This window comes from Meriones unguiculatus, chromosome 1, assembly GCF_030254825.1.
Source record: "Meriones unguiculatus strain TT.TT164.6M chromosome 1, Bangor_MerUng_6.1, whole genome shotgun sequence".
NCBI lineage: Eukaryota > Metazoa > Chordata > Mammalia > Rodentia > Muridae > Meriones > Meriones unguiculatus.
Genome location: NC_083349.1, coordinates 104,458,110 through 104,476,165, shown reverse-complemented (window position 1 = coordinate 104,476,165; position 18,056 = coordinate 104,458,110). Strand labels below are relative to the sequence as shown.

At 37.8% G+C, this 18,056-nt stretch overlaps 1 protein-coding gene across 12 annotated transcripts in view; it reads left to right on the top strand.

The window, feature by feature from the left end:
• Birc6 (baculoviral IAP repeat containing 6) overlaps positions 1 to 18,056 on the top strand; it is a 184,665-nt gene that overhangs the window by 148,666 nt on the left and 17,943 nt on the right. For 11 of the 12 annotated variants that reach the window (XM_060364456.1, XM_060364450.1, XM_060364452.1 and 8 more), the window contains one exon: positions 3,778 to 3,988. In XM_060364456.1, the coding sequence (XP_060220439.1) occupies positions 3,778 to 3,988 (211 nt within the window). Of the gene's footprint in view, positions 1 to 3,777; positions 3,989 to 17,014; positions 17,188 to 18,056 lie in introns of all 12 variants that reach the window. The other variant, XR_009584594.1, reaches the window with a different exon arrangement.

Below are 18,056 nucleotides of genomic sequence, written 5' to 3'. Positions count from 1 at the left end.
CAGATAAATTCTAAACAATCCACTGTCTTTGTTGGGAATGTTTAATGGATTAATTGTTTCCCTATAAGAGCCCTTCAATAAGCCCTTCTGGCCTTTTTTATAGACCTGAAGTAGATACAAAGGAATTTTTTTTTTTTTTATCATGTATAAGTGGAAACATGTTTTTCAGGGTTTGGTTTCTGGACATCTCACCAGCAAATAAAAGTCACCATATTTGGCTAATCTCACTGAGGTGAGATGATCACTCATTTTGGTTTTGATTTTTATTTTCTTGGTTATCAACAATTCATAGGTTATTTACTTATGCTTAGAATATGGTTTATTTTGATACTGAGTTTTAAATATATTTCTCCTTTTAAGAAATGTCTGTTCAGATCTTTATTTTTTTTTTCTATTAAATTGCTTGGGTTTTTGTTGCCATTGAGCTCGAGTATTATAGATATTAAATGGTTTGCAGAAAGCTCACTTTCTGTAACTTACCTCTTAACTTTTTGGTAGTTTCTTTTGTCTCTTAGTTTGACGTATAGTACGGTCAACATGTAGGGAATGGAGAGATGGCTCTGCATTTAAAAGTTTTGTCGCTCTTGCAAGCACTCAGGTTCACTTCCCATCATCCCTGTGGAGCCACCTATAACTCTAATTTTAGGCCATGTGACACCCTCTATGGGCCTCCAAGGCACCAAGCATACATGTGGTGCGCATACGTGCATACATACAAAACATTCATACACAAAATACATCTGTTTTTGAATTTAATAAGGAATTATTGCATGATCTAACTTACAATGTTATATTCATAGAACAGTTGTGAGGCTGTTGCAGGCAGTTCAGTCTTCCCATCACCCATCTTCCCAGGAATGCTACCATTTCTCATAGGTATATTGAGTTACAAAATGAACAATTTAATATTAGCACAGTGGATACCAATAGACTACTTCTATTTCTTTCTTTCTTTCTTTCTTTCTTTCTTTCTTTCTTTCTCTCTCTCTCTCTTTCTCTCTCTCTCTCTCTCTTTCTCTCTCTCTCTCTCTCTCTCTCTCTCTCTTTCTTTCTTTCTTTCTTTCTTCCTTTTCACATCTGATTTCTATCTTGGTATCCAGTCTAGGCTAGCCTGTTGCTTTTAGTCATCACATTTTTTTAATTGTCTTTCTTTTGTGATGTCTTAGTATTCTTTTGTCTGTTGTGATCATCTCACTTGGCAAGAGAACTGGTTAGTTTCTTCCAAGACTTTCCAGATTTGGGGATTCTTATATCTTGATTAGAGTAGGGTTATGGGTTTGGTTAGAAAATGTTTTTTTAAAAAAAAAATAGAAGTTACATACTCAGAGAAAAGTGAATTCCTTTCCCCAGCAGCCAATAATTGCCAACAGAGGTGAAGTCTTCTCAGCTTCTTCCTTATAAGGTGCTGAGGTGTTAAGTGCATACCTTGTACACATAACCATATCTGTTGTGAATGCGCTAGTACAGTGACCACGTCGTTTCAGACGATAGCTCATGTTCTTCACCCCGTTTCTGTCTCTTACGTTCTTCTGTCCCCTTCTTTCATGATGTTCCTTAAACCTTGGGAGAATTAATAAAGATGTCCCATTTAGAAAAATTACTTATTCTCAGCACTTTGGCCAGTTATGACTCTTTACATTAACTACTGTCCAGTGTAAAAAGAAGCTTCTCTGACCAAGATTGAGAATGGCACTAATCTATGGATAGAAACATAATACTTCATAAGATAGTTTAGTTAGCAAAATACCAGGAGCTTGTCCCTTCAACCCCCAGGGTTGTTCCTAGATTTTGACTAACTTTACAGTATCCAGCACAAATTCTCCCCTGTGGAGCAGGGCTCAAGTCCAATTAAAAACTAGTTGGTTATCCCCATAACCATCTTGCCACTATTGCACCCATAGACATCTTGTGTGGCAAGTCAGGATCTACTGCTTTTCTTCCCCAGTCACCTGCATAGCACCTTTTGGCACTCTGAGAGGTAGCCACCTGGAAGAAGATTTCAAATCAGTTCTAGACTGATTGCTCTGGCTCAAACAACCAATTTTTGTTGTATCTTTAGTACTAGCTATGATGAGCAACCAAGAAAATAGCTTTTGTTGTTTTAGGGAGCTTTGTGGTCTCTCTGACCAGTAACTTGTAACAAGATATTCTAAACTTGGCAGTGGGTTCTCATTTAATAATTCATGTCTTCTGGATGAAGCATTGTTCACCCATGTAGAGTGCTATGTTCAAACACTCTTTTAAATTCATTATTGTCATTATTACTGTATTTTAAAAAATAGCTTACAAAGTAGTGTGCTTCCATAAGGCTCTTTCATGCATCTTTAGTTTTTGTTTGCTCACTATATTATCCTTTCTCTTCTCATCCCCCTGCTTCTATTTCCTGCTTAAGCCTTCAGTCCCTAGTATTTATATCCACTGTGAATTCTGTTTTCCAAATAGAGAATCCATTTTCAAAAATGGAGCACATTCTACACACATTTGGGATAGAGGGCAGATAGCCAAAGAGAAACTGTCCTGTTTCTCCTCACTGGAGGTGTAAAGTCTTGTTTCTCTGTTGCCCCCCCACACACACACACAAAAAGAAAACGCAGCAGTAGCTCCTATAACCTAGCCAGCCTTGAGCTTACCATGTAGCTTGATGGTTGCTTTGAACACCAAATCTTCCTGCCTTCATCTCTAGTGCTGCCATGTATCAGTACACCTAACTATCCATTATTTAATTTATGTCCTCTCTCCCTCCTCCTCCTCCTCCTCCTCCTCCTCCTCCTATCTCTCTCTGTGCATGTGTCCGTGTATGTGTGTATTCACACCATAGCATGTGTTTGGAGGTCAGAGAATAGCTTTATGGAGTAGGTTCTCTTCTTCCACATTTGCATCAGATTTGGTTATTGACGTTGGGTCATCAGCTTTGTATTATCAGTAAGTGCCTTTACCCACTGAGCCATCTCAGTGGCCCAGGCTTCCCTGACCTGGAAATTAACTATGAACTATCTATCCATTAGAACTATGCATCATTAAGTAGCCTTCTCTACAATCTCATCAGAACTGACATGATCCAGCTCCTTCCTTCTACAGTAATTGCCAGAGAAAGACCAGGGTTCTAGATGATGATGCCTCATCCTCCCATACTGATGCCCTGTGTACACATTGAGACAATTCACCATCTACTTTCTATTCCCACAGTTCTCCATTGTATTTTAATTTTCTCCATAAGACTTACAATACTTAGCAGTGTCCCAAAATATTGTGGCTGATTTGTCTTCATGTAGAATCATGAGGTAGTTTTTTTCACTGCTGTGTTCTCAGTTTGATTAGCATCATTTTTCTAAAGATGCTCGTAAAATGGCTATTCAATAATTGGTGTTGGAAGAAGTTACCTCACGATGCAAGATCTAACTAATTTTTGCTAGCTAGAATGTTCCCTTGTTGAAAGACTTTTAGTAAGTTGAAGTCTTGAGATTGTTATGATGTCAACTATGAAATGACATCATTGTTTCAACTTAAATGATGCAATTCTCATACTGTACTATCTGTAATAGTGTATTATCTGGGCTACTTAATCATTTTGTATGTAACATAACAAATAGTTATTAGCACCATTCCTGTTTACCCCACTCTATATCTTTCTGATTTTTCCTGAAGTGCAGTGGTGCCTCATGTGTGCTGGTCCAATCCCAACCATTAACCCTAAGATCAGATCATCACAGCACTGATGTTGATGCTGTTTGTGTGGCATGTATTCTCACTTATGCTTTCTCCTTTTTCCCTGTGTAGTTCTGGACATGGCAAGACATGTGCCGCTCTACCGGGCTCTGCTAGAACTGCTCCGGGCCATTGCTTCTTGCACATCTATGGTGCCGCTGTTGTTGCCTCTTTCTACAGAGAATGGTGAAGAAGAAGAAGAACAGTCAGAATGTCAGACTTCTGTTGGTACATTATTGGCGAAAATGAAGACCTGTGTTGATACCTATACCAACCGCCTAAGGTACAGTGCCATGTTTGGTTTTCTTGACCTCGCCTTTAAACGTTTTAAAAATAGTTCTATGGTTGTCTTTTAGTTTTTCTTTGTCACTGACATATACTATTTAAAAATATGCACACATATATAAATAAACACAAGCAATGTGTCACCATAATGGATATGTATCTGTTCATATATTATACCTATGCACCTGTATCACGAAGCTTAATCGATACCCCCTTGAGTGATACTGTAGGTATACCTTATTTTATGTTTGGTATAACTATATTTGCTTGTAACTAAACAACAAAAATACCACCTCTGTGCCAGGTGTAGTGGTTGTGCATGCTTTTAACCCTAACATTCTGGGAGGCAGAGGCAGGTTGATCTCTTTAGGTTCAAAATACTATTTAAGATACGCCTCTGTTTATATTTGCTTTCCTTCCTTCTTTCCTTCCTTCCTTCTTTCCTTCCTTCCCTCCCTCCCTCCCTCCCTCCCTCCCTCCCTCCCTCCCTCCCTCCCTCCCTCCTTCCTTCCTTCCTTCCTTCCTTCCTTCCTTCCTTTTTCCTTTTTGTTTGTTTAGATTATTTTGAGACAGGGTTTCTCTGTGTAGCCTTGGCTGTCCTGGACTCTCTATGTAGACCAGGCTGGCCTGGAACTCACAGAGATCTACCTGCCTCTGCCTCCCAAGTACTGGGATTAAAAGCATATGCCACCACACCTGGCTGTATTTGTTTTTCTTAATCCTTCTCATACAACAAGTATTATATAATCATTTGAATGGATTTTTGGCTTCCCTGTAAAATGTATTCTTTCACTAGGAAACATTAATTTTAGATAAACTGAATTTGTTTTTCAGTTATCTGGAAAAGTGACTCAACTAGAAAACACATTCTACCTCAGATTTGAGACTCACATTACAACAAAGCATACGTGTGAAACAACAGTAACTGTTCACAGAGCTTGTCTCTTCTGTTATTTTATCTCCACAAAGAGATAGTTACTGATTTTAGTAGCTGTTCTTTACTGGGTGTTTCTGTTAAGATTGTGAATGTTGCTTGAGATCCCAGTAGTTTCTGTCATAGGAGGAGTGTCTGCTTAGAGAAGGCAGTCAAGGCTTAGTTGTTCCATCCTTACTTCCCATTCAAGACTCAACACAAAGTTCAGTTTCAATTTCACACAAACAGTAAAATTTATTCTTTAGTCTGCCAATGCTTAAGACTTAAAACACTGCCTGCCTATCTTTTTTTTAAAAAATTCTTTCTTTTAACCAAGCATATATAACTTTTATATTTTTTTATTTTGTTGTATTTAACTTTTATCATAAAAGAAATTGTATTCTGAGGATCTCCACTTTTGAAGGTGGTAGTTGCATGCAATGATTTTCATTGAAGTTGCGTATTTTGTATGTGATATTTGGATTTTTTTATTTTCAACTGATGAATGAGAAAAGTTGAAATAATTAAGTGGAATAACTTAATTGAGATTATCCTATTTTGATACCACTGGTTAAGTCTAACTTCAGTCTGGTAGGAGATTCTGTGTGTTAGCATGTTGCTAATCCTAAAACCTTTTATAAAGAAGACATGGAAAACTACTGCTAAGAACCTAGAGAGGCAAGTTATCCATGAAAGTCATTGCCATCTGTCTAATCTGTGCATTAGAATAGCATGATAACTGTAGTGATAAGTAATATCTGTCCTGCTCAGACAATATTGATTCAGTCTAGAGATTTTATTAAAGATTTATGGTAGCCTAACAAGAAAATAGGAAACTTTTCCCAAGGGGCTGATATATAAATGGAGGAAATAGTAGCTAGGCATTTTTATTAAATTGTGCACAGAGTACTAGAAATAGAGGACACTGCAAGAGAACTATCCTAAACTTAAGAGGAAGGAGGCATTGGAGTTGAGGACATAGCTCAGGGATACAGACTTACCTAATAATTCTAATGTTCACTCACCCTGTCAAGATAAGTAGGATTGGGTAAGTGAATGATACACGGGTATTTGTATTTCACACTGTGGGAAAAAAAAAATGTGAGCACTGAAAGAAATCATTTCTTATGCAGGGAACCTAAGGATGTTTGATGTGTCATTAAATGTATATAGGAGATAACACTAGAGAGAAATCATGATAAAGATGATAAAGGATCACAGATCACTTACTGTAAATGTGATGAGGGCTGGCAAGGTGACTCCAGCAAGTAAAGGCACTCACTGATAAATCTACTGACTTGAGTTTGATCCCTAGGATGACCTACATGGTAGAAGGAGAGAACCAGCTCATGTAGGTTGGCCTCTGTCCCTTACATACATACCAAGGCCATGTATGCCCACCTCGATCAAATAAAATGTAATTGAAAATTTTCCATAGCTATGTAATCTGATTTGTGTTACAGATTGATGATCTCTTAATGTGGTTGAATAGTTGTAATGGGAATAAGGTCATGAAAGAACTTTCCATCTCAGCAGTTGTATAGTGAGAATTGTAACTGAGAAATTTGATGTTAGGTAGCTAGCATTCTTACTTTTAAATTATGGGCTTGATAAAGAGTTTGCAGGTAGAAATGTGCTCCATGTTTAAGACATTTGATTTAAAAAGCAATTATGGGGCTGGAGAGGTGGCTTAGCAGCTAAAAGTACATGATATTCCTTCAAAGGACTCAGATTCAGTTCCCATCACCCACATGGAAGCTCACGAGAGTATGTATCTCCAGTTCCAGGGACTTGGATGCCCTCTTCTGACCTACACAGGCATACAGCGTGGTGCACATAGATGCATGTAAACAAAACACACATAAAATAAATCTTGACCTTTTTTTTTTTTAACTCACACTTTAAGTTTGCTAGGGATCCTCCTCAGCAGCATGGAAAATGCCATGGAAACCAGAAGATCTGTGAAAGGGAGCCTACTGCGTTGGCAGAAAGCTCTCAGCTCCAAGTTAGGCCCAGTCATGAGACATTGTAATAAAGTGTGTGAATATACAGGAGGCAGGAATGTAAGTGTTAGAATGTGCTTTCAAATTAAGGTAGTAAATGCAGGAAACTGATGAAACAGCTAGTCAGTTTTAAAAACAAGCCTTTTTTATGAAGCTCTTGTATATATTATTATGGAATATGCCTAGATCGCAGAATGAGCTCTTGTGAGAATGGAATTTTATTGACTAATCAGGTCAGATAGTTTTCAGTATGAGAATTGAAGATAAATTTTTTAGTGGAAGTTTTTTGTCAGACTCCAGAGCGCCTGGTAAGTAAAGAAGAGTTTGCATCTTAAACACCTATCCTGTCACGTAAAATTTGTCTTAACCCAGTACAATTTTAGAAAATGTTCACGTTTTATTTAAAGAGGAAACACCATGTTGGAAACAATGTTGTTCGCCATAAATGGAAAATTAATATTAAAATAAACTAATCTGAATAAAATAGTTTATTTCTCTTAGGAATGTGTTAACCCATATTCTCAAGGAAGAAGCATAATTATTTTTTAATAGGTTTATTTTTTTATGTGTTTTGAGTGTTTGCTACACGTGTTCAGTTGCCACAATATGTTAGAAGATGCTGTCAGCTCTTCTGAGACTGTGGTTAATAGATGGCTTTTAGCTGTCATGTGGGGGCTAAGAACCGAAGGTAGCTCCTCTGCAGGAGTCATTGTTTTTAACTGCTGACCGTCTCTTCAGCCCCATTCTCATTGTTCTTAAAAACGGAGAAAATACTTACAGTGGTCATCAGCAGATAAGTGTGTGCATAGATGTCAAATCAAGCAGCAGTGGGAGTTAATAAAGTAGCTCTGTACTTGTGTTTCTAGATATAGAAAGAACTCTGAAACATCAGTTGATTTTTAAAAAGCTTAAAATACTGTTTCACATAGTAAAGTATGGTGTATAATTGTTAATTTTTAATAAGTTCACAATTATTGATTGAATTTCATCTTTTTTTTTCTTTTGGTGTGCAGTTTTATAAACTCTAATGCATGTTAAGATTCCTTTAATCCCAACCATAAAGAAGTCATATAATGATTTGATCACTACAAATTTACAAAATTTGCAATGAAGCCCTCATCCCAACTGTCATGCCTGATATCTCCTAACATCTTTTTCATTACTGTATTTGGACTCTTCTGAACATGTTTATTAAAAAGTGAAGAAACAAAAATATTCAACATCATTTAGCTAACATGGAAATGCAAACAACTTTTGAGATTCCATCCTACTATTTTGGGAATCATTATAAAGGTTCTTACAAAAACATAAAAGTAGAACTACCATATGACCTAGCTGTGCTGCTCCATGGTACATGCCTCAAGGATTCTGTATCCTTCTACAGAGGATATGTATTGCTATGCATATTGCTGCATTGTTCATAATAGCAGAAAAATTAAACCAGCTGAATGAATGGATAGTCAAAATGTGTGCATATATATATATACAATGGAATTCAATTCAGCTTCAAAGAGTAAAATTGGGAAATTTGCAGGAAAGTGGATGGATTTGGAAATTATTATAATAAGCAGACTTAGAAAGACAAAACCTTTGTGATTTCCCTCATGTAGATTTTAGTGTTTATATGTATATAAGGTGGCTGTAAGCTGTGAAGCAAGATGAGAGACCTGTTCCGTGAACAAACCTTTCCTGGGGAGATGCAGTACATATATCTACTCCACGCAGATAGGGAGCTCACAACAGAGGAAAGTAAGATACCACCAAAGTCCAACTTGATGAACCATGAGTTTAAGGATTTGTTTATTATTTTATGTACATTGGTTTTCTACCTGTATATATGCCGCTGTGCGGGTGCCAGATCCCATGGAACTAGAATTATAGACAGTTGTGAGGTGACATGTGGGTACTAGGAATTGAACTCAGGTCCTTTGGAAGAGCAGCTGTGCTCTTAACTGCTGAGCCATCTTTTCAGCCCTGAACCATGAGTTTAACTGGGAGTTACTTTCAGCAATATGGGTGAGGGGTTACTTACTGGAACAGAAATGACTCAAAGACAGCTGCATCACCAAAGCCTACCGCAGCATGGGTGACAGCTCACCAAAGCTGGGAAACCTAGAACACACTGCCTGCAGGCAGCTCAGTGTGTTGCACGGTGTCCTTTCCAGGCATCTCAGTTATTTGAAATCTTTTCCAGGCAGCTTGTCTGAATTGTCTTACAGCTCAGCTCCTTGCCTCTATGAGGTACTCTCAGCTTTTATTGCTTACTCTGGCAGGGAGGGGTCTAGAAAATCTGGTCACTTTCAGGGACTTACTGCTTAAGGAGCTTTCTTGTGGGAGGGGATGTTTCAATCTCAGAGGAAATTGTTGTGCAACAATACTACAAAAAGGGGAGGGGGAGATGCTGAGGAAGGGGAGGGAGTGCTAAAGCAAAATGACAGGTTACATGAAAGTAGAAAAGTAAAAGTATAATGAAATAAATAGAAATAGTCTTTGATACTATTATGTTTTAAATGGGGAAATTTAACAAACTAAAGAATTACCTTAGGCTTTACCAAGAACTTTCCTTTAGTGGAGCTTTCTCTCTGTGATTAATTTAATACATGTCTTACCAACACTCATAGTCTTGCTTTGTTTTGTTGAGACAGGGTCTGGCTTACTTTGTAGACCCAGGGCAGGAGATATTCTCGCCTCTGCCTCCTGAGTGCTGAGATTCATTACTGTAGAAGGTAGAAGCATTTTATAAAGACAAGCTAAAAAGATTAAGAAGGGAAGGGAAAATGTTCCTGTTTCCTTTATCTGGGCTTAATTGAAGAGAAAGTTAACAATGACACAAACCTTGATTGCATTTTTAAATGCAGCTACAGTTTAGAGTTGTTTTGCACTTCTCTTCAGAACCTTAAGAGTTGTATGGCATGGCTGGACTTTTAAAATGACATGCTGCTTACCCTTTTGAATTTTGTCTCCTTGTCCATAGTGATTCGATTTTCCTGCTGTCTAGCTACAGTGACTTTTTATGCCATGTCTTTCTTGTTATTCCAAAGCTGCTTTTATTTCAGAGTACTCCATAATAGGGATTAATATAATTTGCAAACATTAGGGAATGACTCTTTAATGTTTTAAGGAGATACTTTGGGAGCAAACCACTGAGTTTATTGGATTTACTTACAGAGCATAGGTAAAGGGGTATTGGCAGGAATGTGGATGATGCCAAAATAAAGTCTCATCCTGTGATAGATAACAGCTTCCTAGAAACTGTTTTATGAAATTTCCCTTGAAGTTAACTTTACACTTCCTATATACTCTGGCATTTCCCAGGATTTCTTATAACTGGGACTTAGGGAACCAGACGGAATAATGGCTGGATTCCTAGTTAACGGTCCTATGGCTCTCTCCATCCCTCCTCATGCTGGGGAGTGTCAACAACTCCATTACTAATACTATAGACCTAACTACTACTTTTTTTAAAAATTGTAAAAGCAATATATATATATATATATATATATATATATATATATGTATGTATATATATATCCTTTTTTTCACAATTTATTCATTATATATCCCGATTGAAGCCCCCTCCCTCAACTCCTCCCAATCCCACTCTGCCTTCCTCTTCCACCCTATCAGGGGCAGTTCTCCTCCTTTGCCATCTACCCATAGCTTGTCAAATCTCATCAGGACTACCTGGATCCTCTTCCTCCGTGGCCTGGCAAGTGACCAAAGAGCAGGCAACCAAGTTCATGATAGAGGCAGTCCCTGTTCCACTTACTCAGGAATCCACATGGAGACTGACCTGACAATCGGCTACATCTGAGCAGGAGGCCAAGGTCCTCTCCATTCGTGGTCCTTGGTTGATGCATCAATCTCTACAGGACCTTCTGGGCTCAGATTTTTTTAGCTTGTTGGTTTCCTTGTGGGACTCCTGTCCCCTCCATGTCCTATCCCCCACACCCTTTCTTCCATAAGACTCCCTGCACTCTGCCTAAAGTTTAGCTGTGAGTCTCAGCATCTGCTTTGATCCCCTGTTGGATAGATCTTTTCGGAGGACCCTCTATAGTAGGCTCCCATCTTGTTTCTTCTCTTCCACCACTTCTTGTGTCTATCTTGTTTGCCATTCTGAATGAGATTTAAGCATCCTCCCTAGGGTCCTCCTTAATGTTTAGCTTCTTTAGGCCTGTAGATTTTAGTGTATACCCTGAGTAGAACACCAACAGTTCACGCTCTAAGATCTACAATTAATAAATGGGACCTTGTGAAACTGAAAAGCGTCTGTAAAGCAAAGGACACTGTCAGCAGAACAAAAAGACAACCTAGAGACTGGGAAAAGATCTTCACCAACCCTACATCTGAAAGAGGGCTAATATCCAGAATATATAAAGAACTTAAGAAAATAGACACCAATAAACCAAATAATCCAATTAAAATATGGGGTACAGAGCTAAACAAAGAATTCTCAACAGAGGAATATCGAATGGCAGAGAAACTTAAAGAAATGCTCAGCATCCTTAGTTATTAGGGAAATGCAAATCAAAACAACTGTGAGATTCCATATTACCTCAATCAGAATGGTGGTATAAGATCAAAAACTCAAGTGACAACACATGCTAGCAAGGATGTGAAGAAAGGGAATCATCTTCCATTGCTAATGGGAGTGCAGACTTGTAAAACCACTTTGGAAATCAATCTGGTGCTTTCTCAAAAAATTGGGAATAACACTACCTCAAGATCCAGCTATACCACTCTTGGGTATACCCAAAAGATGCTCCACCGTTCAACAAAGACATGCGCTAACTATGTTCATAGCAGCTTTATTTTTAATAGCCAGAAGCTGGAAACAGCCTAGATGTCCCTCAACGGAGGAATGGGTACAGAAATTGTGGCACATTTACACAGTGGAATACTACTCAGCTATTAAAAACAAGGAAATCATGAAATTTGCAGGCAAATAGAACTAGAAAAGATCATCCTGAGTGAGGTGACCCAGAAACAGAAAGCCACACATGGTTTATACTCACTTATAAGCAGATATTAGCTATATAATATAGGATAGGCATAATAAAATCTACAGATCTAGCTACTTCTATAATACTCTGCTCAGAGAGCTGCCATGGCTACTGGGCGATGGTAATTCTTTTCATGTGTTTGTATGATGGGTGGGTAGGGGGGGAAGCTATACAACAGTGCATTTCAAATATATATGTACTCCACTTTTGAAATTGTTTATACAAGTCTTTTTGTTTGTTTGTTTCAGAGTTTATTAGTGGAATTTTGGAAAGCCACCTAAGGCAGGAGAGAGATCAGAAATAACAATGATGTGCATTAGGTGTACATGGTTAGGTGATCGTGTAAAAGCTGAGATTACATATTTATTGCTGTACATGGCCAGTGTCACTGTACTGAGTTTCATACTGATCATAACGGATCAGAACCAGAATTTCTTGAACATGAATTTGGATAACTGTTAATTGGTATGTACCTCCCCCCACCCACCACTGGCAGATTACATTAACTTTTGTTAGTATAACGTGTTTGCTTCAGTCCAGTGCTTAATAGTTTCTTGAGCACAAGCCAGTCTTCATGACTCTGGTATAGCATTTCATTTCTCACAGAGTGTAATGTAGTAACTACTGGTATGGTCCTAAAGACAGAGTCTTAGTGTATTATAGCCCTGATCCATCTGGAATTTGCCTTGTAAATTGAACTGACGGTGGGATTAAAGGCATTTGACACAATGCTTGGATCAGCTTTAATTGTATACTCCTGATATTCCTCAGTGTATTCACTAAATTAAGCTTAGCTGCCAAAGACCTGTTAGGTTTGTTATCATACCAATTCAAAATGGTAGTATTGGGGCACACTAGATTTTAGGCCAGACATTTATAGTGTGTGAAAATTATTTAAAGTTTAGGTAATGAGTTTAAAATTATTTTTATAAATCTAAAAAGAAAAAGATGTATAAGACCTGAAGAGAAACCCAATGAAGTAATTTATAAAACATCTCCTGGGCTATCGAGATGACTCCATGCACGTAACTACACTCCATGTTTATATCATGTGCACAAATATACACAATAAATAAAATAAAATCTGAAAAAGTTTGTATTGCTTATTTTTGGAAGTATGTAAGATGTTGATTTTATAGTTTTTCTGTTATGCACATTCTTTTTCATTCCCTGAAGAATTTATAAATTAGAACTATGATTGGGCATTAAAGGGCAACATATATATTTCAGTTTTTCCAAGACTATGTATCAGAGCCCTGCCTGTCCTGAAATCGCTTTGTAAACCAGTCTGGCCTAGAAATCAGAGAGATTCTCCTTCCTCTGCCTCTTTGAGTACTGGGATTAAAGGTATGTGCCATCTCACCTGAATCCCTTTTTCTTTGGTGAGAGGAGAGGGTTTGGGGAGGGGGTTTCTCTGTGTAGCCTTGGCTGTCCTAGACTCATCTTGTAGACCAGGCTTGCCTCAAACTCAGAGATCTGTCTGTCTCTGCCTCTTAAGTTTTGGGACTACAGATGTGTACCATGACACCCAGCTTCAAACAATATTTTTAAGACTTAATATTTCCTAGAGAGCTAGCCCAATGATTTAAAAATATTTATTGCACTGGTTGGTGGTGGCTTACACCTTTAATCCCAGCACTCTGGGAGGCAGAGGCAGTAAATCTCTGAATTCAAGGCCAGCCTAGTTACATAGTCTACATTGAAAAACTGAGAGAGGCACAGACATTTATTGATCTTGCAGAGGACCAAGATTCAGTTCCCAGCACACACATTGTGACTTGCAGCTATTTGTAACTCCAGTTCCAGTGGACTTGGCACCCTCCTCTGTCCTCTGTTGGCATCAGGCATAAATATGTTCCACATTCATGTGGGCAAAGCACTCACACAGATAAAATAAATTAAGATGTGTAAAAATAAGAAGAGCTAGATGTTATAATGCCTTTCTCCTAGCTGCTTGACAGGCTGAATCAGGTAGTTTGCAAGTTCAAAGACAGTATCTGCAACAGAGTGATGGATTCTACCACGCCATCACCACCCCTCAAAAAGAACTTTGTCCCTTTTAATAAAAGGGCTTAGTGTGGATAATTTAGTACATTATGCTTTTCTGTACGTATTATTTTCACCTGAATGAAAGTGTAATCGTCTAGTGTAAAAATTCATTCTGTTACCTACAAAATGCTTATACAGTGAAGACATCTTGGACCCCTTTGGTTTGAGTAAATGTGAACTTTTCAATACTTTAGAGGAAGGAGCAAACTGATTGTTTTGTGTTTGTGCAGATATTAACTATTGGACCCTATCTGCCAAATAACATTCTATAGCATCTAGTATTTCATCGTTTCACCAAAAATTTGAGAGAGAGACTTGCTGCTAATAAATCTAGGCTTAATTGCTACAAGAACAAAACATAAGAAACATTCAGTATTAGGTGTTCTGAATGTAAAACTTTTCTTTGGCAGCTCTCAAATAAGCATCATTTCCACATTTTCTTAGCATTCTTACAGTATCTTTCTAATGAAAAGAAACCCATCATAAATTTTGTTAGAAAGAGCTCATTTCTAGCCGGGCATGGTGGCTCATGCCTTTTATCCCAGCACTTGGGGAGGCAGAGGCAGGCAGATTGCTGTGAGTTCAAACCTGTTCCTGGTTTACAAAGCCAGTCCAGGCAGCAAAGACTACAAAGAAACCCTGACTCAGGATGGTGGGGGAAGGGAGGGAGAAAGAGAATAGAGACCCCATTTCCTTTAAAATCAAATAACTGAAGTTGCCAGGTGATTATTTGAACTGTTCTCTGAAGAAACAAACAAAAAACGAAATCTGATTTTCTTATTTTAAACTCCCTTGCAAAAGTTCAATCAAAGCTTTTTCATTCCTTATCTTCTACTTCAGTTTCTATTGGGAAAACTCCTAGTTCTGCCTCGGCCTCTGAGGCATAGAACGTGAAGGTCCAGATTTCTTAATCAAAAAGCATTTGATGAAGTCACATCTTTAGACATTCCTTTTTTTATTTTATTTTATTTTTTTCTTATCAGTTACATTTTATTAACTCTGTATCCCAGCCATGTCCCGATCCCTCATTCCCTCCCAGTCCCTCCCTCCCTCCCTCATCTCCACCGTGCCCCTTTCCAAGTCCACTGATAGGGGGGGACCTCCTCCCCTTTCATCTGATCCTGTTTTATCAGGTATCTTCAGGACTGGCTGCAAAGCCCTCCTCTGTGGCCTAACAGGACTGCTCCTCCCTTCGGGGGTGGGGAGGCCAAAGAGCCAGTCATTGAGTTCCTGTTAGAAATAGTCCCTGTTCCCCTCACTTTGGGAAACCAGTTGGTTACTGAGCTACCACAGGCTACATCTGAGCGGAGGTTCTAGGTTATATCCATACATGGTCCTTTTAAAAATGACTTTAAGAAGATTCAGTTGTCTGTCAATGTTTTTGTTTGTTTCTTTTCTTTTCTGTTTAAACAGGGTCTTGCTGTGTAGCCCGCACTGTCCTGGAACTCCAGGCTGTCCTGGAACTTAGAGAGCTTTACCTGGCTCTGACAACATTTTTAGTGGTGTTAAAAACAATGAAGCTATTGTTTATCTCCCCTTGCTTCCACTGAGCTTAATCCCCAACCCCAGTATTTCTTTTTGGTTAAGTTGGGTTGACCCTTGGTAAACTGGTGACATGTTATTTGTGTCACCTCCATTTGGCAGTCACACATAGTACCGTTACTGTATCTGGTGATTTTTCAGGACCTAATATTTTGAAGCTAAAAATGACTATAACTTAGTATAGAAACCAAGAAAGTTTCCTTGTGCCTGTGTTTTAAATGCTTCCCAGTGGTGTTCATTTATTCTTCCCAAGGCATGGAAGCCTGCCCCTCTTCCACATTCATTTAAATCATTAAAAATTAAGGTGGCATATGCGTTAGAGAAAGTTTAAATAAAACTATAAAGAAGTCCTGTTAAAATCTAGGTTTTTAAAGTTATCGGGAGGGCTAGAGAGATGGCTCAGAGGTTAAGAGCATTAGTTATTCTTCCAAAGGTCCTGAGTGAAATTTCCAGCAACCACATGGTGGCTCATAACCATCTGTAATGAGATCTGGTGCCCTCTTCTGGCTGTGCAGATGTATATGCAGACAGAACACTGTATAATAAACAAATAAATAAATCTTTAAAAAAAATAAAGTTACCGGGACATAGCTCACAGAGGTCCTTCCCTCACTTGTGAGCATGTTTTACTAATTTATTTTATGCTTTCTGGAGATATTGAAAGCAAACAGTTATTTACAGTAAATTTTTTTTAATTTATTTACAAAACCCTTTTTGCTTTTAATCTTAATTTGCTTTAAACTATAAATTTTGGCAGAGGGCTTTACATTTATGGAAAGGGGTACAGTATAGGATTTGTTTCATGGGTAGATATTGGTGCTAGTTTCCAGGAGTTCTACATCTTTCAAGTAGTTTCTTCACATGGCTGTGCTTTTTAAATGCTATTTTAATGCTGCAGTGCTTTAGCCTTTAGAAATAGGTGTTTAGGAGATTAAACTAGGTTTTCCTATTTGCACTATCAAGAAAATAGCTGTGTTCCATTTTATAAAGCCACATACTTTGGATATAGTATATCCAGATTAATATCTGTCTTAACTTTGGCAGTAGTGTTAATAAAGGCCATTAATATAACAATGTTGAGGTCTAGGGTTTTTTGTTTTTTTTTTTTTTTTTGAAATATAGATAACATTTTTGTTTATTTTGTGTTTGTGGGTGTACAAGTGCCATGGTAAAGCTGGCAGTAAGAAGATGATGTGCTGGAGGGAGTAAATTCTTTTCTTCCACCATGGGAATCCCCACTGCGCAACTGAGGTTATCAGACTCTAGCCAGTACCTTTACCAACCAAGTCATCTTACTTGCCTCAGAAATTTTTTTGGTTTTGTTTTAGTTTTTTAAGTCTTTTTGTTTTGAGACAGGTTTACCCATTTTGCTCACATCCTAGGTTAGATTTAATCCATGGAGTCAAACTTAACTTTATTAGCAATTGAGTTGGAATTCACAGCGTAGAGGCAAATGTGTACAGATAATTTTTTGTAATAGTAGAAACTTCAGTTGCTTCCTCGTATTTCTTCAGGGCAGTGATCACAACCAGATTCAACGTATGCACAAAGCAGCGGATGCCATGGTAGCGGCCGTCGCTGATTGCTCTTACCATGTCGGATCCATTGTCAGTCTCAGAGACCTACTTCCAGCTAGGTGCCTTGAACTCAAATAGCTTTTCACACAGACTTCAGGATGTGAGCTAAGGTATGGCCTTTTTTCATGAGCTGGGCCTACATATGGGTTGACAGTAACCTGCAGCTTCTGTAGACAAGGGACTTCTGTCAGACAATGAGTGGCTACAATCACTAATAGGCAGGTAGTGTTTATCCTTCCTCTGTTTGAAAATTCCATCACCAATTGGAGTAATGTAAATTTTTGACAAAGCAACTATCCAAGTAAAAATTCTTTAATAACCTGTGTAAAAATCTAAAATACACCATTGTGATTCTCCCACCATCTTCAATGTGATATAATTGTTTTATGAACTTGCTGTTGATTTTCTTAAATTTCTAGAATCTTGAATTGCTTTTAAAACTTAATTTTGGTTCTAAAACAACATAAAACTTAAAATCTTGGTAATACTTTTATAAGTGCCTATCAGTAATCTTCCTTTAAAAATTGCATTTAAGAAATCAATATTGATACTCAAGAGTAGAAATTAAAAATTAGTGATTTCCCCAGTATAACCTTTATGTCAGGCTGGAAAACACAATAAAGCACTTAATTGCATTGATATAGTTCATTTTCTATATTAAAGGATGTTTCCTCAAAACGAATATATGTTTCTGGAGGGAAAAAAATAAATTTTACTTTCATATGTTCCTTCTTAGCTTGGTGAGATAAATTAGTATGAAATCTTTTCAAAGAGTTTATAGATCAGTTGCTTGAGACTTAGGACATCATCTAAATATTTTTAGCTACAAACAAATGTTTTCTTAAGTAACTTCCTGCCTCCTTATTATAATCCAGTGTTGTAGTAGTTTACTATTTTTTTTTAATGATAATCCCTTATAATTGGGAAAGGCAAGTCCTTGTAAATAAAGAATGGTTATTGTAAGGAACCTTTGTACTAT